This window comes from Cryptomeria japonica, chromosome 1, assembly GCF_030272615.1.
Source record: "Cryptomeria japonica chromosome 1, Sugi_1.0, whole genome shotgun sequence".
NCBI classification, from domain to species: domain Eukaryota; kingdom Viridiplantae; phylum Streptophyta; class Pinopsida; order Cupressales; family Cupressaceae; genus Cryptomeria; species Cryptomeria japonica.
In genome coordinates this window covers 103937384-103960635 of record NC_081405.1, presented here as the reverse complement: position 1 = coordinate 103960635, position 23252 = coordinate 103937384, and the positions used below count along the sequence as shown (strand labels likewise).

At 35.4% G+C, this 23252-nt stretch overlaps 1 protein-coding gene across 1 annotated transcript; it reads right to left on the bottom strand.

Moving 5' to 3' along the window:
- Positions 1-14614: 14614 nt before the first annotated feature.
- Positions 14615-18618, bottom strand: LOC131040671 (uncharacterized). Its single transcript, XM_057973624.1, has one exon. It carries the CDS (start codon positions 18240-18242, stop codon positions 15312-15314), a length of 2931 nt encoding a protein of 976 aa, XP_057829607.1. The 5' UTR covers positions 18243-18618; the 3' UTR covers positions 14615-15311.
- Between the last annotated feature and the right edge of the window lie 4634 nt (positions 18619-23252).

Here is a 23252-nt window from a genome sequence, read left to right as displayed (position 1 = left end):
AAATGATGAACATATTACACCTTCTCTACTTGATGAATTGAATGTACATAATGCACCTATGTTAACACCTCCTAGAATCATTCGTAGGAAACCAAAGTATCTAATTGACATTGATGAGAAAATATTGAAGTCAATGCCCAATAAAATGAATGAACGAACTTGTAGGAAAATGGTTAAAAGAATATGGCAAAACTATTTTAAAAACTTAAATCAAACCGCAAGATGTCAATTAATTGTTCAAATGATTAAAAAATTGAATTTTAGAGAGACAATGAAAATTCTAGGCCTAAGATCATCTAAAAGTAACAGTGAAAGAACTATTGTCAGAAATCTATTTGATGCATATCAATCTATTGGTTCAAAATCACGTAGTAAAGATTCTAATGCTACTCGATGTGTCATTACATCAACCATAATGAGCAAGAAAATAAAAAAAGATCGTTTGATAAGCAAATCAAGTAAGTCATTAAATGTTAGTAGAACAACATTAAGTAAAGCATTAAAGAGGCGAGAACAAATAGAGGAACCTATCAATAATTCTCTTTGGGCATTCTCGGGTAGACTACCACGCAAAGACAAGGTTGTTGTAGATGCACTAAAAACATTAATTGATTTTTTTTGGCATGACAACACAAGAGTATCGCCCAACAAAAGAGATGTTGTTAGAAGGCGAATTGGGTCTAAAACTCATGAGCCACATGCGAAACACTATTTGGATATGACTCAAACTAAATTTTATGAAAGATTCCTTCAAAAGTTTCCTCAAATAAAAATTTCTCAAAGATTTTTTGAAATAACAAAACCTTTTTATATTAAGATTAATCATGTACGCACCACGTGTTGTTGTAGGATGCATATTGAATTCTCCATGCATTATGATATTTTTCGTCATATTTGTTCTACTTTGCACACTAATGATGTTTTGCAGAAATGTAATATACAAGCACCTCCTAAGTCGGCAAGAGAATTTATTTCAAGTGTGCTATGTAATAGACATGATGGTTGCATTTATTATAAGATGCCTTGTTTGGAAGGTTCTTGTGCTATATGTGGTGGTTTGCAACGTTTACCAAGATGCATACATTTGGAGAGCACACGTGAAATTGGTACAAAACTAGTTTCTTTCGAAAAATACAAGACAGTCACATATGGAGTTAAAGATGGAAAAGATTTGAAGAGATGTGAGCTAGTGAAAAATGATATATGTGTAGCTCAATTTATGAAAATGTTTCAAAAGAAACTAGTTTATGAGTACATAATGCATACACATAGAGCTCGATGGTTAGATGAGCAATTCAAGTTATGTAAGGACACATTTCCTCTTGGCACCATTGTCTCTATCATTGATTTCGCTGAAAATTATACACTACAACCTCAAAATGAAGTGCAATCCATGTATTAACACTCTACACAAGTTTCTATTTTTGTACACATAACATTCATGCATGCAGATGATAGCACAGAGGAGGATAGAAAGGTTGTAAGAGAGTATCACTTCTACATAAGTGATGATCGTACTCATTCATCAGAGTTTGTACAAGGATGCTTTAAAGTTTTGTATGATTGTTTAAGGGAAAGGAACATGCGATACAACCGACACTTAATATGGTTAGATAATTGCACTGCACAATTCAAGAATGCAAGGATGTTTTATTGGTTGACAAGGATGCATGTGACAAGCGGTGTACAACATTTTTGGTATTTCACTGAGGCTGGACATGGTAAGGGAGAGCACGATGGTGCAGGAGCATGTGTGAAAAGAGCCCTAGCCAGGGAAGAATTGAAGTACGAAGGTGGTGCTGAGTTGGTAGATGCAGAAACAATTGTGCGATGGTGTAAGTCTACGATGGGTCCAGGTAATCCAGGTACGTCATTGGTTCGTAGATATTTTTGGTTGATTATTGAATCTAACATTGAAAACTATCTAGATTGTTGTACAGTTGTAGGATCGAGTGACATTCACTCATTTATGAGTTCAAATTCAAGTTCACTGGTAATTTATATGAGACAGATGGTATGTTTTTGCTCTTCATGCATGTATTGTTTGTGGGAAGAATGTGAATCAGAAGAGTGGGTTGACAAATGGTCTTGTAGACCGTTGGTTCCCATTGATTCATATCAAATCCCCAAAGCACTACAATTGAGCCAGATGGAGACATCAGTGGATTTTGACCATGTATCCGACCTAGTGGATTCAGGTGATTTTTTGAGTTAATTTTTTTGCAAGTATTCTTTTTGGTTCATTTTGTTGTACATCATACTTTATTTTTGGTATTAATTAACACTTTATAAAATACAGGTCATGTGTATGTAGTTGTTGCAGAAGAGAACAATGAAGAAGGAACAAATTACTATTTGTATCGTTGTGTTGAGCTTAAAAGAAAATTGACAACCACAATCATTGATGGAGAGGGTATTGAGTACCCGATAGGGTCTGTTATCGTGACAGGAACATGGCTTTAGAGATACCCTATCAAGAATTACGATGTTTGGTTGTTCGAGGAATTTGAAACACACAGACATATTCTTCATTTCTCTAACCTTGTTGTTGCAACAAATATTCATTTGATGAAGTATCATGGTAGACCTCATAACAAGATTTTATGGAATGTTCGTGAATCTGACCATGAGGCAATAATTGACACAATACGGGTTAGAGCCGATCCTGAAGGCTCACTTGATTGATTCTACGGTTCAGAGTAGAATGATTTTGAGAATTTTGTATAAATCGTCGACGAATTGTTCTCTATTCGTTTTTTGTATATATAAATGCCCATGAGTTGATTTTTACATGTTTAGGGGCATAATTTTGTATATTTAAGTGGCAATGAGCTAATTTGTACATATGTACATGCCAAATTTTGTATATTAAAATGGCGATGAGCTGAATCACACATATTGTAATGCCAAATTTTGTATAAAAGCCCATGAGATGATTTGTATATTAAAATGGCGATGAGCTGAATTGCACATATTGTAATGCCAAATTTTGTATAAAAGCCCATGATATGATTTGTAAGACAATTTTTTGTATAATCAAATAGCCAAGAGCTGATTTGACCATATTTAGAGGCAAATTTTTGAATAATATGTGACAATGTTTTGTGACTATTTTGTGTGTCAATGTTTTGTGACTATGTTTTGAGTATATGTGATGTGTCCCTGGTCAATCATGAGCATTCTTGATTCTTGTATAATCATGGATAATTATTTGAGTCATTATCGGGTCATAGGGGTCATAGATTGAGACTAGATACAATTTGAGCAAAAATTGTCATTGTTGTCAAAAAAATTGTCAAAAAAGTTGTGAAGCAACTTCTACATTGCGTCGGTAGGGTATGACTCTCGACTTTTTGGTGCTTTGGGATGCACGACACTGCCATGCCTAGCGTAAACCTGCCCACCCGAACGCGCTGACGACGTCGGTTTGTGCATAAGACGAACCGAATCAATTCTAGCCAATCTTGCAACTTTTCCTTGCAAGCAACTAACGGTTTTTGGAGCAGGTGAAAAAATGCTACTAATTGAAAATGGCTCCGAGTTGTCAAAAACCGAGATAGGCCATTGTAGAGGAGCCTCACGTGACCCCACGAGATCAAACAGATCGATCGTATGTGTCGTGGATTGGAAGAAACAGTCCGTCAAATTTTGACAATTTTTTGGACTCAGGGCACTTGAGAGATTGCACCAGTAGGGTATGACTCTCAACGTTCTGGTGCTTTGGGATGCACGATAGGGCCATGTCTAGCATAAACCTGCCCACCAGGACGCGCTCGCGATGTCGGTTTGTGCACATGACGAACAAAATTTGACCATTGCGAGCGTGAGGGTGCTCTCGCACCAAACACATTGTTGTTTATATACATATTGTCGATTTTTGTTGTTTATATTCATATTGTTAATTACATATGTAAATATTCATTTAAATTTATAAAAGGGCAGCCACCAAATACAATGAATACACAATAATGAACTGAATACAAGGAGTTTTGTAGGGTTAATTCAACATTTTAGAAATTTTATCAAATCATATTCCACGATTGCAATGCTTTATACCATATATTTTTGTTGTTTATATTCATATTGTTGATTACATATGCAAATATTCATTTAAATTTATAAAAGGACAACCACAAAATACAACGAATACAAAATAATGAACTCATTGCACATTTATTGGATCAAATATCGATATTTATATATATAAAAAAAGGCACGTCTGCCAAGTCAATACAAGTATTACAAAAATGTGGCATATGCCATGTCGAAATCGATATACAATAAAAATGTAGAATATATCTACATGTATTGGTCATTCTATGACCAAAACTAACACTATATGATCCTAAACTTGTGGTGGATCATCAAAATCAAGCCTCTTCAGCGCAGTACGTGGCTTTGTAGATGACTGAAAACCACAATTTAAAAGCCAAGTTAGAATTCTTTTGTAGAAAATAGTTCACAATTAACAACATTACTATGCATTTAAATTTAATTGCTTTGCAATTGAACTATAGATTACTTCATCGGTTGATCCAGGAGCTAATGTCTTCGCTCTCCTCTCCTTGTCACTCTTAGGAGTTTTCTTGAAGACATACTTAAATGGATCCATGTTATGGCCATACCGCGAAGGAGTCTATTGTAGATTAAATATACAATTAATACAATGTACTAACATAAATATATCAAAAACACTTAAAAGTGATAATATAGAGAAATATGACGTACCTGTGCCTGAGATGCTTTTCCAATGGACTGAGGATGGCTCACCATTGATGTAGAAACTGTCGCTATTACCTATACAAAAAATGTACAAAGATTAAATACAATTAATATAATGATAAGTATTGAAGGTTGAAAAAAATTAATTTTACATATCAAACAAAAGTGTATCGGATCCTGAGATGCTTCTCTAGTGCAAGGAGGAGGGTTCGCCATTGACGAAATAGGTATGGATATTTCCTATATGAAAAAATTATAAGATTATAATATATCACAAGTTCACATGTACACGTGCATATAATCATGAAATCAAGAAAATAAAGTAGAGATACATACCTTCCCCCTCTCTTGATCCACGGGTGAATCAAGTGCATTCAACATATCCACAAAGCTCAATGGCCACTGTACATGTAAAATAGACAAAAAACACTAATCAATCTACAAACCCCAACTAATACTTAATTTCAACTTTTTCAAACAATTGTACAACTAAAAATGTGTTCAATTACCTTCTTCACACGTTTTGGTGTCTTCGAGGAATTCTTTTTCTTAGGACAAGCCCTAGACGCGGAGGGGGTACCCTAAAAACACAAAATTAACATGATATATTAGTATAGATAATAAATTAAACATAATTTTAAAAATCTAAAATGAAATGACTTGCATATTCCATCAAAACAATACATAAAAAGAGTTGTACAAAATATGATACCATATAGCCTTGTAGGCCAAAATCAATCACTGAGAGCGTGATGTCATCAATCTAGGACATTTCGTCCCCTGTCAACACCTACAAACCAGAATTTGAACCAAGCATTAAAGATAGTTAGTATATCTTGTATTTTTTTGAATTCAAAGTGTACTATTCTATTTTAACATCTTACAAAATTTATACCTCAGGCATTGAAGTTGCAGCTATGGTAACTGGGGGAGGTGTATGGGATACCGCTGCTGCATCCTGAAATGCATATTATTTGTCTCAATTTAAATCGATGTATAAATGAAAATTCATTTATGTAATTACAAATTTAAAGTGATTGATAAATAAAATGTTATGAATTCAAATCAACACACCTGTGTCTGTGGCTCATGGGCAAACACCATGTCCATCAACTCATTTGTCAGTGCGACATCCTCAACCGTGTGAGCCTAACATCTACAACCGCAAATCATGCATAGATGATATGAGTATCCATCTGCACCGATTGCATCATCTATCCCCGAGCAACTAACACACATATGCTCGATGGGCTCTCTGTCGCCCTCTAACGACTCATCATCCAATACAATAGGGTGTGCTAATGATGTCCCATGCTGGATGATGGCACCAGTCAATGTTGTGGCCATCTGAAGAGTCTGTAGCTCCATCGACTCTTTCAGCTCTAATGGGATAGCCTAATGCACCTTGGGTTTGGGTACTAGGGGGCGGCGACTCTTCGCGGCTAATCGCCTACGGGCTCCAGGTCTATCTTGGGCAGAGCCACCACCTCTACCATGAAACTCTCTCATGTCAAAATAGTTTGGCCGCACATTAAGCACAAACTCACAATATATTTTTCTCAAAAAATATAATGGCACCTCATAATTATTACAAGGTGGATCATCAAAGACCATCCACCACCTCTGCCAAAAAAGATTCTTCATCTGTGCATTGGTACACCAATGTATGGGAAACCTCTTTGCATTAAGAGGTAATGACTGACCAGTTTTGGGATCAACAAAAAGGGCACATATTTGTTGTTTAGAAATATTTTTGTTTTTTACTCCATCGTATGATAGCCCATTGGCATAGAATTGACGACACCTATCCCTAAAGCTTCCCCATTTGGTAATTTCTGTGGAAATAGCTATGGCACCACTAGCTAATGTTTCTAGGCTAGTGGCGAGGGATTGATGATGGTCAAGTTCAGAAGTTTTCAATTTTACAATCAGTCTATTGATTTTACACGTATTTTGTCCTAATTGATTAATTAATTCTTCTTGTGTTTCGGCTGTGCGGTCAAAAGGAGGAATTGGGGGTTGTTCTTGTGTGTTTTCAGGAGGTGCATTTGGTTGTTCTTGTTCTAGATTAGAAGAATTTGGTTTTTGAAACAAAAAATGAAAAAACCTAATCAAAATTAATGAAATTAAATTCAAAATGTAAAACAAATTGCATAAACTGGAAAGAAAGACAAAAATAAACAAAAACTAACCTTGATCCATAGCCTGGAGGACAAATTTAGCACCCTGTTTGCGGTTTAGGTGAGAAAATGGGGAAAAAAAGAAGTTAAAAATGCGATTTACGGGTAAATGAGACCCAGTTTTTTTTTTAAAAACTTTTTTTACCAGGTACTGCGTATGCGGTTTTGTTTGGATTATTACCGTGTATGCGCTCATTTTCCTATGAGCAGTGCGTACGCGCTACCTTTTCTAGGCTCAGGAAGAACAAACCTAAGCGCGTACGTGGGAATTTGAAATTTTAAAACCGCGTACGTGCTGCTTGTTTTTCCAAGTTTTTTTTGGGTAGTGTCCACTTTTCTGACCACCATCTTTGTGCACACGCCCTCCCTATAAAAGCTACCAACCCGTTGTATTAATTGCCCAATACATTCCATTATGGGCCAAAATTTTGGTGATGTATAGACCTACTCAAAGAATTACACTCACACTTTGAAAATCCTCCCAGACATCATTCAAACGTCTTTCATTTATTAACACAACCAACTTGGATAATGTGTTAGCTAGATAGTATTGCCACCCCTCCTTATATGAGAAACTTGAAAATCACTAAAAGATTTAAAATAGTTTTTACCAATTTGACATTTTTATTTAATTTTCAAGAGAGGGATTACCATTTATCACTACATTAATAATTATCATTGAATCTCATTCCAGGTGCAATATGGTAATATTTAATTTATTGGCCATTTTTTTATGGTAAACAGGGTTGCCTGTGCCTCTGCTTCATTGTTTGTTCCTTCTGGCAACCTCTTTGTCCCTAAAGCCATAATATTTCCATCCCAATCTCTTATCACAAAATCACCCTCAGAAGGGTCTGGATTACTTTTTCGATTCCCCATCGAAATGGACTTTAATCCATCCATCCTCAGGCTTGCTCCATACCACCTCTCAATTGCCCGAGAGAGTTGGATTAGCCTGAATAGGCCTAATTTTTGCAAAATGTATTTGACTATATGAAAAAAATTATAGATGATCAAATGGTTTTTTGATGTTGTGAACTAGACCCATAAATCATTTTTCTTGCAAATAAGTGGAAGATGGATTTCTGAAGCCAAATGAAAATAGCTCCAACATTTTTTTTGAAATTTTCACTCTAATTTGTTTACTGTCCTCCAAACTCTAATTTTGGTGAAATAGAAGTCACATTTGACTTTGTCAAGCCTTTTGGACACTTTGGAAATGTTAAAAGAGGCCTCCAATATTACCAAAATGTTGCAATCACCTAGCTCTGATAGGAACACATAATTAAACCAATTTAACAAGAAGCTTATTTTTTCTTTAAACCATTTTGATCTCCAGGTCACACGAGAATGGAAGAGAAGAGCGTACTTGATTTTTAAGAAAAATATTAGCTATTTAATAGTCTCAAATCTCTCAAATAAATTAGGAAAACAATAAACTATACTAGTCAACATGAATCTAATACTATGTTAGATTCTGTGAGAAGCAAGAACTGAGCCAATATTTGATGTTGGTCATAGATCATATGCAACTTCAAGCAATCGCTGATCGAAGATCGAAACAACGGAATAAAGAGATATCTGAAACAAAAGAAAAATAAAGACAAAGAAATAAAATTTTGAGAATATTCTCAATACTCTCACTATATTATCATTGAGCTAGTGAAGGTGAGAGTAGAGTGCTAATTATATAGCAAAATAAAGGCATATACATCCAAGAGGTTCATTAACTCCTACTCCCCATTAAAAGTGGAATGTTTTACCTACTTGGTAAAATGCCAAAACATGTAGCACAACCTTCTTACATGAATACATGAAAGGAGTTATGAAAGGTGGTAGATGACAAAATAGTGGTCATGAGAGGTGCTATAACAAGCCAAAAAAGTCTATGCAAATCAACTACCCATGTGAGGGAGAGAGTTACATATGTAGCTAAATAATTTTTCCATGTGTCCTCATATTAACCACTCCTAAGAACCTAAGAAAGCTTAAATAATGTGTAAGAAAAATAAATACCTTGCTAAAATTTGGGATTGCTAACATAGGTTGTTTTATCACTTTGGCCTTTAGAAAATCAAAACTCTTCACTGCCCCTGTAGTCCACTTGAACTCCTTATCTCCTCTCATAGTCTTAGTTAGTGGTGCACATAAACTACTAAAACCTTTAATGAATTTTCTATAAAAAAATTGCTAATCCATGAAATGATCTCACCTTTGTTCCACTTTTAGGTGTTGGCCATTCTAAGATAGCCTTCACCTTCTCCAGGTCCATCTTGATGCCTTCTCCTGATACAACAAAGCCCAAATATACTAGTTACCTCTTCACAAAGTTGCACTTCTTGAGGTTAATCAACAAATTTTCATCTCTAAGCTTATAAAAAACAAGTCTAACATGTATCAAATGTTCTTCTAATGTTTTACTAAGGATCAAAATATCATCAAGATAAATAATTATAAATCTACCCAAAAAATATTTTAGTACCTCATTCACCAATCTCATAAATGTACTAGGTGCATTAGTTAGTCCAAAAGGCATGACTAACCATTCAAACGAACCTTCCTTAGTCTTAAAATCTATCTTCAATTCATCTTCTTCTCTGATTCCAATTTGATGGTACCCACTCTTCAAATCAATCTTCGTGAAGTACTTGACTCCACTCAAGCAATCCAAGATATCATCAATCCTTGGAAATGGACATCTATACTTATTGTAATCTTGTTGATAAACCTTGAATCCATGCAAATTCTCCTTTCTCCATTCTTCTTTGATGATAATACTGTAGGTATTGCACAATGACTCAAACTCTCTCTGATGAAATCTTTCTCCAACAAATATGCAACTTGCCGACTTGCTCTTTATTTTCTGTAGGAGACATGATATGGGTTGCCTTGTTTGGAAAACTTGCTCCCAGTATCAAATCAATTTGATGGCTTATATTTCTTACCAGTGGGAGTACTTTTGGGACATTATTTGAAACAATGTTTTTAAACTCTTGCAACAAATGTGCAATCTCCATAGGAACATCTTCCACATTTTCATAGTTAGTCTTAGGAATAAAAAAAAAAAAAAAATTCTCACGCTTCATACCTTATAAGAACGTCCTTCCATCAACTAAAAAACTCTTGCATTACCACAAAGTTGAACCAAATCATCTTTCAAAGGTTTTAATTTATGTCTTACTCCATCCTTGGTTAATGTGTAGGTGTTAGCATAACCATTGTGCATTGCTTTCTTATCATATTGCCAAGGCCTTCCTAATAAAATATGACATACATCCATAGGAAAAAATAACCTCCTATCTTAAATTTTACCAAGCATTGTTTGTAGACCAATTTTTTTTTATCATCTTGTACCCATGCTATCATGTATGGATTTGGGTGTTTCCTCTTCTCTAGCTTCAAATTTCTTACCATTTCTTTTGATACAAGGTTGTTTGTGCTTCCACTATCTATGATGGCATTACAAACCTTCTCTTCACACTTGCATCTTGTCTTGAATAATATCTTCCTTTGAGTTGGTTCATTGTCTTCATTCAACAATGCTCTTCTTATCATTAGGACTTCACCTCCTTTTGCCTCTTTTGAATGTGATGAGCGTACATCTCTTTGCATTGATGTTTGTTGCTCTATTATGATTTTATGATCTCTTTCTTGGTCTTTATTCCTCATGAGAGCAATCATATTCTCTATGACCCTATACTACACACTTAAAACAAGCTCCTTAGAAGGTTCCTCTCCCAAAAGCTCTACCCGATCTTCCTTTACCTCTTGAATTTTGATCTCTAGGACCATATGAATCATCATATCTCTAATTTTTGTTATTGCCTTGGTCTTCATTTTTCTAATTTTTCTGATTGCTATCATCATTCTTGTAAGATCTTCCTCTAGTCCTTCCACGATGACCTCTTCCTTTTTGCTTACTTTCATACCTTTTTTTCATTCTTTCCTCAATCTTTAAGGCAAATTGATAATGCATATTCCATTGTGTAAACTCTCACCAAACCCATCTCTTCTTGTATGCTCAGCCTCAAACCATTGATGTATCTTGCAACCTTCTCCTTAGTAGCTTCAACATGTCCTATTTTAGTCAGGATCCCAAGAAATTCCTTTATATAATCTTTCATTGTTTTGATTCGTTGTTTTAAACCTTGCATTTTCTTGAGCGAATCTAATTCATAATCCAATGGGATGAATTGTCTTTTCATCTCCTCCACCATTCTATCCCACTGAGTAATTTTATCCTTGCCTCTCCTTCCTCTTTCCAATTGAACCTCTCTCCACTAAATTGAAGCACATCCCTTCAATCTAGTTTTTGCAAATCTTACTCTGTCAGGGTATTCAACAACTTCAAATTCAAAATATTCTTCCATGTCATTGATCTATTCCATAAGCTCTCCAGGATTCAAATTCCCACTTAATGTAGGAACACCAATTTTTGATATTTTCCCTATACTTGAGAATATCCTCACCAAAAGATCATTCACAACTGCTATTGTTGTTGCTTCATCTTCTTCACTACTTGTACCACTGTCTTTTTTTGTAACTTCATCTTTTTCACTCTTAGGTTCTCTCTTTCAAGAAAAACCTCTTCTAATCTCCTCTTGTAAATCTTCAATTTGCCTTCTCAAGGCTTTGAAATCTTCACAATGGACAACATCAAGAGAATTTCTACTTCCACTTCTAATTCTATCTCTACCCCAACCATGTGGGGCTCCTCTTGCATACATTTTCCACAATACCCGCACACTCAATCTTGGTGCAAATTGCCTCCTTTCAACAAATCTACTACACACTCAGAATATTTTGGCTTTAATAACGCTGATGTAAGTAGTTGCACTACCACTTAGCAAACACACTTCAAACACTTTTACAAATCTAATTCATAAATCAACAAATAAGATTGAATGAACACCAAACCAATGTAACAAAATTAATGAAATTGTTATTGAAATATGAACCAAATTTACATAACAAAGAGACTAGTCTATTGACTTCTCATAACAACATTCAATCTAATCTATGACTATCCTTAGACTTACAACAATAATGTATTATTCCCCACCCTTAAAACAAAATAAAACTAGAAAAGAATTCCAAAAACTGCTATGCCTAGCCTCAAGGAGGCACCCAAAATCAAATCATTAACTGCCAACCCATCTCTCATATATTACTTACACACCATTTACACATTTACTAAAATTAGAATCTTTACGAGACTATTCCTCCAGCATAATCACTCAAAATCTAACGCATAGGAGAAGGAAAGTTCAAATTTCAAATTTAAGATTCCCTCTCATGTGGATGCCCCTGCATCTATAATTGACAAATATCATGACAAAAGTGTTGGATGAGAGAAATTTGAATAATTTAGAAGCATGCTTGTTTTCACTATAACCCATGTGGATTAAAGGCGGCATGCTATATTAGTATATAATCCTAGCTTATAGCTAATATGTACACATATACTTCTATTGTAGAATATGAACAATCATCCTAGAGATGAATTGAATGGTCATGCTCTATCGATAAGTGTGTACAAATGGAGATACAATTGTTAGTTTGCATTGCCATTTTCATTGCATTTTTGTAGTCTATTTCATAGCCTAATAAAAGTAGATAACTCTAGCATCATAGAGCTAAGCTGATGCTAATGCATCATTTTGGATCATAATGCAACAATTTACAATCGAATTGTGCATAAAGCATAGAGTAGATCTGATTATTCCTTTATTTATTTGTTTACCTTTAGATATTTAAAAAGTACTATTATTTAAGTTTTCAAATAGGAACAAATCCCATTTTGCAATTGAAAAAAGATAATCCCATTTATTTGTTTAACAATGAATGTCCATTGAATTGTTAGAGCGTCAAGCCAGGCATCATCCTGCGAACTTGCAGACCAGGGATTATGTAGTGAAAAATAATTTCAAGGGTGTTAGAATCAGGTGAGGAGAAAATCATAATACTGTTCCACTTGAGGGCATTGCAAATGTTATTAAAAATGTATCTTCTCTTCCAGAGATTTGTAAAGTAAATTGTCATCTTTTAATGACGTCCCTTGAAAGCATCTGCATAAGCAGTTACAGTTGGTAAATCTCTTTGCTATATTTATCCATAACCTCCTTATAAATTGCAAATCAATAAATATCTGTATCAGAACTCTTATACATGAGGATTATTCTCCAGAACCAGGATTGAACAGACTCTGTGAATACTTGGAATAAGAAGGCTGGGCCATTTAGTTATATCTCTCTTGTGAGAAGGCTAGACATAGTTGTAATAATAATTTCCATAATAATTTCCCCAGTCCAGTTTGACGTGGGGGTTTTATCTTGTTTTGCTGCCATTGTCAAAAGATCTCTTGCTCCTTCATTCTTATACAATACCTTCCCTTTGATAGGAAGATCAAAAGGAGACTTGCCCGCTGCTCTTACACCAAGCAATGGTCGAGTCCCAGATACTCTGATTCACAATTTGTTTAGAAAAACCTAGTTTTATGCAGAGTTTGGAATTTTTGCTACTATGTTTTCTTTGAGACGTTCAATGCTCAACCTTCGTAAGTCAATGGGTAGATATCAAATATATGGAAAGGCTACTGGAATGGTTCAAGGCAAGAACTAAGCTACTGCAGTGGAACTGTTTGGATTCCACTGGCTGTTAACCTCAGAACTCTCTTTGATATCAACTTGCTTTTCAATTACCACAACAATGCCTTGAGAAATTCAAAGAAATCAAATGATTATAGCCTAAAACGATTAAGCAGTAGAATTAAACATGTATTTCTATGAGCTTCCTGTACCCCTTAATAACTGAGTCATGCAAACACCGTGCTTTTAGGGTGTGAAGGATACTGAATCCCATTCTTTTCACATGTCAGTGATAGCACAAGTTCTGAAACTAAACTTTACATACAGCCAATTTTCTACTCATAAAACGATGGCGTGTGAGTAAAAAACCCTAAAACATACAAAAATTAAAGTAAATTATAGAATCCAGTGGCAGGGAATGGCTTTACTATTCAAATTTGATTATATGAAACGAGGTTTAGGTTCTGAAATTTTAATTTATCACACTGATAGTTTTTTATTATCTTAGAGCTGTCGTGATGATTGATCAATCAATAAATGTGATCTAAAATATTGATAAAAATCAAATACTACACAGAAATTCTGACAATAATGAATATACCTCTATAATAAAAACAGTGCAGGAATTTGAAGTTGCTTAATCAAGCAGGCGAGTTGGGATTCACACATGGAAAACCCTCAGCCACGGAGGGAGCGGTCAGGTTTAGCTGACAAGCTTGCAATGTCAATCTGTCAAAGCTGACGAGAAGCAGTAGTTTGATCCACTCTGTTTTTTATCATACAACCAGATTGGATAGATATGGGCGTTTCTGTCTTTAAAAAGTTGATTACAACATGCTAAGTATAGGTTTATGTTGAAAGCATACATTTATGTTAGAAATCTCTTTCAATTAAGATGTTACAATTCAAGAGAATATATTCTGTCAAAATCATCAAAGAACCTAACTTCACCATACACATCCAATCTGAGCGTTTGTCTTTAAAAAGTTGATTACAACATGCTAAATATACGTTTATGTTGAAAGCACACATTTATGTTAGAAACCTCTTTCAATTAAGATGTTACAATTCAAGAGAATATATTCTGTCAAAATCATCAAAGAACCTAACTTCACCATACACATCCAATCTGGGCGTTTCTGTCTTTAAAAAGTTGATTACAACATGCTAAATATACGTTTATGTTGAAATTTCAATTAAGATGTTACAATTCAAGAGAATATATTCTGTCAAAATCATCAAAGAACCTAACTTCACCATACACCAACATTCTCACCAAATTGAGCTACAACCCCTTTGGTTGTTAAGCCACTTCAAGACCGTTTGAAAGGTAATTTAGCTATTTTACACTATGGAGATGAACATTCAGTGCTTCATGTGAATAAATGTTTCATTTTAACTGTATGCAATCACAGGAGCTGGCAATGCTGAAAACTCCTTTAAGCCTTTCATGACTAGCACAGCTTGGTTCATGGTAGGTGGCACTGCTGGACATCTGGAAAAACACCACAAGGAAAGCTTCGCCTATCCCATTGCATCCCCTTATCCACCTTCCCCTGCAATTCTCTGTCTAACAAGCGTGAGAGGAATTCAGATCCTTCTGTTAGATGGAATTGTGAATAAAACTCAATGAATATTGCATATTTTCCCAACTACAACCAACTCATCAAGGAATCTAACTGGACAATACACCAACATCCTCACTAAATTGGTTACAACTCCTTTGGCTGTTGAGCCACTTTGAGACTGTTTGAATGGGAATTTAGCTATTTTACACCATTGAGATGGACATTCAGTGCTTCATGTGAACAAATGGTTCATTTCAACTGTATCCAATCACAGTTGGTGGCAATGCTGAAAACTCCTTTAAGCCTTTCATGACTAGCACAGCTTGGTTCATAGTAGGTGGCACTGCTGGATACTGGGAGAAACACCACAAGGCAAGCTTCACCCATCCCATTGCCTCCCCTTTATCCACCTTCCCTTGCAACTCTCTGTCTAACAACCGTGAGAGGAATTCAGATCCTTCTGTTTTGATGGAACTGTGAATAGAACTCAATGAGTATTGCATATTTTCCCATCTACAACCAGACAAGAGCTCTAGCAGAATTACTCCAAAATCTTTTACATTTCTAAATTCTTCAAATTGTAGTGCCCTTTCCAATTCTTTCACTTGAGAATTGCCATTGTTTATATATGATGCCGATTCAAAGCCACAGAACTTGGGAGTGAATCGTTCATCCAGATATATGTTACTTGAAGTGATCTGTAACTCCAGAAGCCTGTGTCTCCTTTTTCCATAATGATCATGGATATAAGCAATGAAATGTGCGATGCCCAAACCTATTTTTTTCCTCAAATTCCAGTTAAGAATGCTACTGGGACGAAAAAGTAGTGCGCCGAGGGAACCCATTACCATTTGATCATAGGCTAAAAAGGTCGTCAACTGTTGTGGAGTAGAAGTCTGAGAAATTTCTGAAACGCCACGCAAGCGGACAATATTTGGATGATGCAACCGACATAATATATTTATCTCGCCCATTGAAGTTTCTAAGTTAAGTTTTTTCACAGCTACGTGTGTTCCATCTTGTAGAATACCCTTCCACATTACAGGGGAAGCTCCTGAAACTTCAGTAGAAAAACAATCAGTAGCCCACATGATTTCCTGATAAGTATACCGCTGAATGTAAACAGGAAGATTACCAAAAACTTTAACTTTAGGACTTGAAGGTTGGGCCATCCGGTGTGAAACAGTGCGGGGAAAGAAAAACCCAGGGAAATCTCCATCAAGGGCTCTGATTATAAATCTCTCTTCCTCTAAATAGGCTGCTCTTTCATCTAAATCACCTCCTTCTTCACCACAATGGACAAGTTCATGTTTATCAAAACCCTTGCAAATAGCAGATAAGGAATCCCAGTCATAAGAATCGCTTGTTCTCATGATCAGTAACTTAATGTACCTCAAAAAATTTGAAACTTGGGCAAAACAAGGACGACGGCGTGGATCTGTGTCCCAACATTTTCTTATATAGTCTGCTAATATCAGCGGACAAGACGAAGGTAAACTTGGCCTTTCACCTTGAACTATCTTTCTGAAGACGTGTTTGGGTAGAACACCTTCAAAGGGTTGCTTGCCTGTTAGAATCTCATAACAAGTCATGGCAAAGCTATAGACATCTGCTTTGTAGGTATACTCCTTTAGAGGCTCCGCCTCTATTTCCAAACCTTCTTGGGGATACTCGAAGACTTCAGGTGCCCTCCAGTAAGAAGTTCCTTTTGCCCAATCTGAACAACGAAAACTGTATAGTCTTAGACTCGCATGCCCAAAATCACAAAGCTTAATTCGCCCATACCCTTGGTATCTGAATTCTGGTACTGATGAAGGTTGTATGAGGACATTGGCTGCTTTGAGATCCATATGCATGATTTTTTGGCTATGAAGATACTCCATTCCCCGTGATATTTGAAGCATCGTGTCCACTGCAACTGGAAGCGGCAAAGGGAGCTCGTTTCTTTCCAACCTCCTTTTGAGAATTGAATCCAGGCTGGAGCTCACCAACTCCATGACATGGTAACAGCATGTCTTTGTAACACAGACACCTATCAATTGAACAATAAAAGGGTTATACAGCTTTGCATGAACAGCAACTTCCGCTTGCATTTCCTCATCCATGGTATAATTATTTATTTGAAATATCTTTAATGCAACCTTCACTCCAAGCCATGAGCCTTCGTATACAACTGCACCTGATCCCTCTCCTATTAATTTGTGGCTGATAATCAAATCTTTGATATCAATCTGCAGCCATGGAGATACACGACCACCTATAATTGCAGGTTCATTTCGAATGGATGCTTGCAGCTTGGCTTCAACAAATTTAGAAATCCCCGCCTTACTTTCGTCTTCAACATTCAATCTGAGACTCGACCCCTGAGTCGTCCGTTTGTGAGCATTTGAAAATTGTTTGAAGCTGAAAATTAACCCTCTTTTATCTTGGTACTCATCATGAACTCGATTTAAGTTGGACATTTCTGCAAAGAAATCACCCATCTTCCTGCAGGCCGCTTCACTGTACCTCTCGTCCATGAAGCATGGGGTAGATGGATTATCTACCTCCTTGTGTTCAGGGCACACCTGTTGGATATCTTCCCCTTCAAAAGTAAGGATTGAAGGATCATGTATGCCACTTTCACCTTTCACATGAAGACAATTATATGAATCAGAATATGTGTGCATTATTCCTCTGCTTGCAGGGTCGATTAAATCAGAAACATCCAAATTTCCACCATCTCCATATAATTGCAACAGTCCAGGCTTCTTTTCAAGTTCAAGAAATAGAACATTGAGATCCAGACAAACAAGCGACCAAGCTAGGTCATGCAAATGTATCGCATAGGCCTCCCCTGTTATGGACAAAGTAAGAGAATTGATCCCCCAGTCCACATCTGAGCAACAATTGAGATAAATTTCTGCTTCTTTCAACACACGATACACTTCCTCCCAAGCTCGCTGCATAATTTGTCTTCTACGGGGCCCCATTTCTGGGATGCTGATAACCTCTCTATCATTTTTTAAGCAGAAGTTGTGCTCGGGTCTCGAGATTTGCCCCTTACTTAAGAAATACGCAGAAAGCTTCGCAATGAAAGCATAGCATAAATTATTGCATTGGGATGAATTATACCTGAAAGCTGCACGGTTGTAAAAGGACTCAGTTAAACAGTGGCAAACGAGCCTTTGAAAATCCCTCCCCATCGCACTGCCTTGAAAGTTGAAGGTGCAGAAGGAAATGTCTGATCTTTTACAGAAGAAATCAAAGTGCTTAAATTTTCACAAATAATTGGATATACGAGCAAATTGATTGGAACACGAATCTTTTGGCAAACAAAATCATAAGCACATAAGTTTAGAGCTAGGCCAACCACTCCAATGGAACTCATCCATAAATTGATCACCAACCAAAAAATAACATGAAGAAATGTAACCGACGTTTATTGAAAAAAAGCAACCCCAAAAATTTGGGACTAGAAGTTCGCAGTGACCATAGAATGTCTCCTTGGCTTGAGTTGGGTTAAAAGTACATAATGTATTTGCGCCATCACTGTCTTCAAATAACGTATTTTCCATGGTAGCCCTGCGTATAGCACATAGAAGAGCATCATCCAATACTTTGACAACTCCCATCATATGAAATGGATTCAAGGTCCAATTATGAAAACCTTGAAAAAAAGAGGATAAATCGAAAAATAGCTGCTACACTAAAATTAGGTGCAAAACACTAACCAAACTAGCCTAATGTATAGGTCAAGAATACTAAAAACAAAAATAACAATTAGAGCAAAGAACACAATTAAATTATAAGGTCATAATTGTACATATCAAGCAAGTTCGAATTGGCGTAACATGAAGCCTATTAGACCAAAAGCACCATGAAGAGCAACGAAAGTCGATAGACCACCTAATTGATACCAACTAGTAAAATCTCCTTGTGTTTCAGGACCCCATAATAGAAACAAAGAATGTTGCTTCATCTTGATGATGGATCATGGAGTGTTATCCGAAACGTTGATGCCAAAAAATGCTCAAACAGCAACCATAATTACAACCTTCCAAATAGAAATTGGCCAATCCATGAGTATACCACAAAGTCACAAAAGTTGCTCAAATACAAATATTTTTCATAATTTTTTATTGGTGAAGTGAGATTAACTTTAATTTAGACATGTTTTGTTGATAGTGCATAACTTTTTTATATGCATCTAAATTAATTTTTCATTCTTCTTTTTGTTGAAATAAGGAATTCAATACCTAGGGCACAAATATTTTTAATAAAATTTTTTCTCTATTTTTTAATAATTTTTTTTGTGTATAGGAAACAAGACCTTGGTGTTTGATGAAAAACCAACATACACAAGAAGTAAAACCTAAATATACTAATCAAATTAAATATATTCAAAATTGTACTTTTTAGAAAGCTTATAGTAAGAGCTACATATATACTTACATAATATAAATTTTAAATAACTTCATTTGATCTCCCAAAAGGTAAAGAAAAAATGAGTTTTTTGTTAGAATTTTGATAGGTGGACAGGAGAATCCATTGTGGGTATGATTTAAGACTAATGGGTTTCTATCCAAGGAGTTTTGATCTAGCCTTCTTCACTTAAAACCCTTTAGATGGAACCTCTCAAAAGTTAAATTATTAATATTTTTTTAAAATATGTAATTTTAAGAAAAAAATAAGATATCCTAAAAGTGGGACACATTATTGTGGTGGCACCGCACAATGGTTTATCCATTAATCAATACTCCATTTAGTGCTATCATCTTTTTAGTTCTCAAGGGAGGCCATTGACTCTATTACCTTAGACCCAACCTTTGAAATTATTCAAAGGAGGAGCTAGAATATTAATAGATTTTATACATCCCACCACTAAGAATTTACTTGCTTAGTGGATGAATTTTAAGAAAAAATACAAAGTTTCAAATTAGGATCGAGGAACTTACTAAACAGTTATTGATTCCATCCCTTCCTAGTTGTTGTGCAAATTGGGGGTGTGTTGTTTCAATCCTTGTTGGAAGGAATGGAAATGGTTTCTCGATACTGCTTTTTAGAGCTACAAACCCTCCAAGAGATATTCTTGGTTGTCTTTGCAATTACATATGGTTGTCCAACTTAATTTACGTTGACAATTATAGTCCTCTTTTGGGTTGTGGAAATTATTTTCCGATTGGGCTTGGGTAATTGTTCTTGATTCTAAGCTAAATCACTTTTCTTGGTAGTTGTTTTATCAAGATCTTGTAATGGAGAACCACCTCACCCATATAGGAATTCCGACTCTCAGTTGTACTTTCTATGGATAAATAGAGTCCCTCAAGCACCTCTTCTAGTTATATTCCCAAGCTCAAGAAGCTTGCATATGAGTCTACGAAGTTGGAGCAATATGAGTTGAACTATACACCTCATGACCTATAGTTAGCAACCATAGTTCATGCACTTCAGATGAAGAGACATTACCTTTTGGGTAAATCTTTTGAGTTGAAGACTAATTTGTAGCCCACCCAAGTGTGTGTATATATATATATATATATATATATATATATATATATATATATATATATATATATTCAATCCAATCTCAATGCATGCCAAAGTAGATGGCTAGAGTTTTTAGTGAATATGAATTTAGCATTGAGTACATCAAAGGCAACAAGAATAGAGTAGCAGAAGAAGGCATCTAGCAATCATGGTCACTATGAGATCTAATTTGAGACAACAAATGATTCAAAATCTACATGTAGATGATCTTTATTCCAAAGTGAAGCAATCTTTAGAGAAAAATACCTTGGACCGTTGATTAGATAATTGCGTGTTTGAGTTAGATAGATTAATGAGATACCAAGGGATAATACACATTCCTGGCTTACGAGGATTAAGGAAGTTGATCTTAGACAACATCCACAACACACCTGATTTAGGATCACACCAAGGAGTAAAAAAGATGGTAGCAAAATTGAGATCTTTGTATTTTTGGCAAAGACTTAAAAGAGGGATGTAACAAAATGTGTGGCTTAATGCTTGGAGTGCCAATGAATCAAGGTTGAGCATGTGCATCTAGTAGGTCTTTTGAACTCACTTGACATACCTAAGTATAAATGACAAGTAATTAGCATGGGCTTCATTCAAAGGTCACTTATGTCAAAGAGTAAACATGATGTCATATTGGTTGTGGATAAGTTGATCAAGGTAGCACACTTCATCCCAAGAAATCTTAAGGATGAATCATCGATCGTAGCTAAGAATTTTGTCCAAGAGATCTTTTGCATGCATGCAGTGATAGTCTGTAATCATTTCAAATCGTGACACACAAATGACATAGATTTTGGACAACATTGAATGCAATTTGGGGACAAGGTTGAATTTTAGTACATTGTATGACTCTCAAATAGATGGATAGATAGAGAGGGTGAACTAGGTAGTCAAAAGACCTCCTTAGGATGTATTTTATAGATCAACAATACAAGTGGAAGAATTTACATTGGTGGAGTTTGTCTATAATAACTCCTACCATGCATCTTTGGGTATGACACCATTTGGAGTTCCTTATTTGCGAAAGTGTCACACACCTATCAATTGGGATAGAGTCGAAGACATGATTGCCACCAATATTGATATTCTTAGAGAGATGGAGGACTGGATGAGATTGATCAAGGAAAGATTGAAGGAGGTAACAAATTATAGACAAAAGAGATATTTAGATAAGAACAGTACACTTAGACAATTTTTAGTTGGTGGCAAAGTCTTTTTGATAGTCAAGCTTCACAAGAGTTCTATATCATTTGAAAATCACATGTCCAAACTTGCTCTTAGATTTGTGGGTCCATTTGATGTGTTTAAAGTGATCAACCTAGTAGCATACAAACTTGATCTACTACTTTCTCTTGCCCATGCCCATAATTTATTTCATGTATCTTTACTTAAGCCATATCATCTTGATACTACTCATATACTTGATTGACATGCTTTATAGGTTCAAGTTCTAGGAACTTGGTGCTAGTGGAACCCATTCAAATCCTTGATATGTGCAACATTAAGTTGTGCAATAGAGATATTATTTAGTTTAAGGTCCAATGGGATCAATACTCTATGGATAGTGCCACAAGGGAGACTATAGATGAGATAGACCACTCTTTTCCTCATTTGAGGACATATATTGTGATACTTTGTTGCTTAGTTTTCAAGAGATATTTTGTTTTGCTTGGTGTAATACATTTAATTACATTAGTGTACTACTTTCATAAATGTTTAAGTGTTTGTCTAATAAGACATTAGGCTGATGTCTCTTCCTAGTGAGAAGGATACCACATCTCATCTTTTGTTTGCATTAATACAATGATTGAGACTATGATTGATTACCTTACGGTTATTTGATTATGAAAAAAGTGTTTTTAGATGCATGAAATTGAAATATATTAGAAAATGAAATTAATCAAATGTGCTTTGGCTATGGTTTATGGGACTAACCTACTGCGACTCTGAAGATACACATCGAGAATGAGAACTTATCTTAGGTAGAAGTGCCCTAGCCACTTGGCAATAATTAGCATGATGTAATAGTACATTCACAGTGCATTTTGATGTTGTTGTGCATTATATGATAGATAAAGAATGTATAGTTTTAAATATGAGTGATGTTCTTAAATGATGTTTGTGGATACATAAATTTGACTATGATAACTTATCTCAAATGATGTTTTAGGAAAATTAAATTGCCACCTTTAAGTATATGTCATTGTACTCATGATTATGTACTAGTTGAATTAGAGAAATAAATATGTTGATTCCAATATGTTGAAGTTGGTGGATGTGGAAAAAGTTTTGCAAGTTGTATATTCAATAAGGAATAGAGATGATTGAAGTGTGTGAATCAAAGTGAAGACGCTATACACGTTGAGAGAGTGTTCTATGTATATCAGAATATAAATGTGTTGATGTTTGAGTTGTGAAAGTTATAATATATCTTTTGTATCTCTTGCTTGTATTATGAGGTTGGTGCCTCATTATTGAGTTGATGTTTAGTTATTTGGATTAGGGATTGGTGTCTCTTGTAAGTTGGCGCTTGCAAATCTGTTGAGGATTGGTTTTTCCATCTTGGGTTGTAATTCTTATGGGTTGGTACCTCCAAAATATTATAAGTTATTATCTAAGTTGTGATGTTGGATTTGGGTAGTAGATTCAAGCAAGTATTCTCATGTGTTTCCATA

What these genes read in the sequence shown, in the direction of transcription:
- LOC131040671 (XM_057973624.1), bottom strand. Translation starts at nt 18,242, where the DNA reads ATGGGGAGGGATTTTCAAAGGCTCGTTTGCCACTGTTTAACTGAGTCC.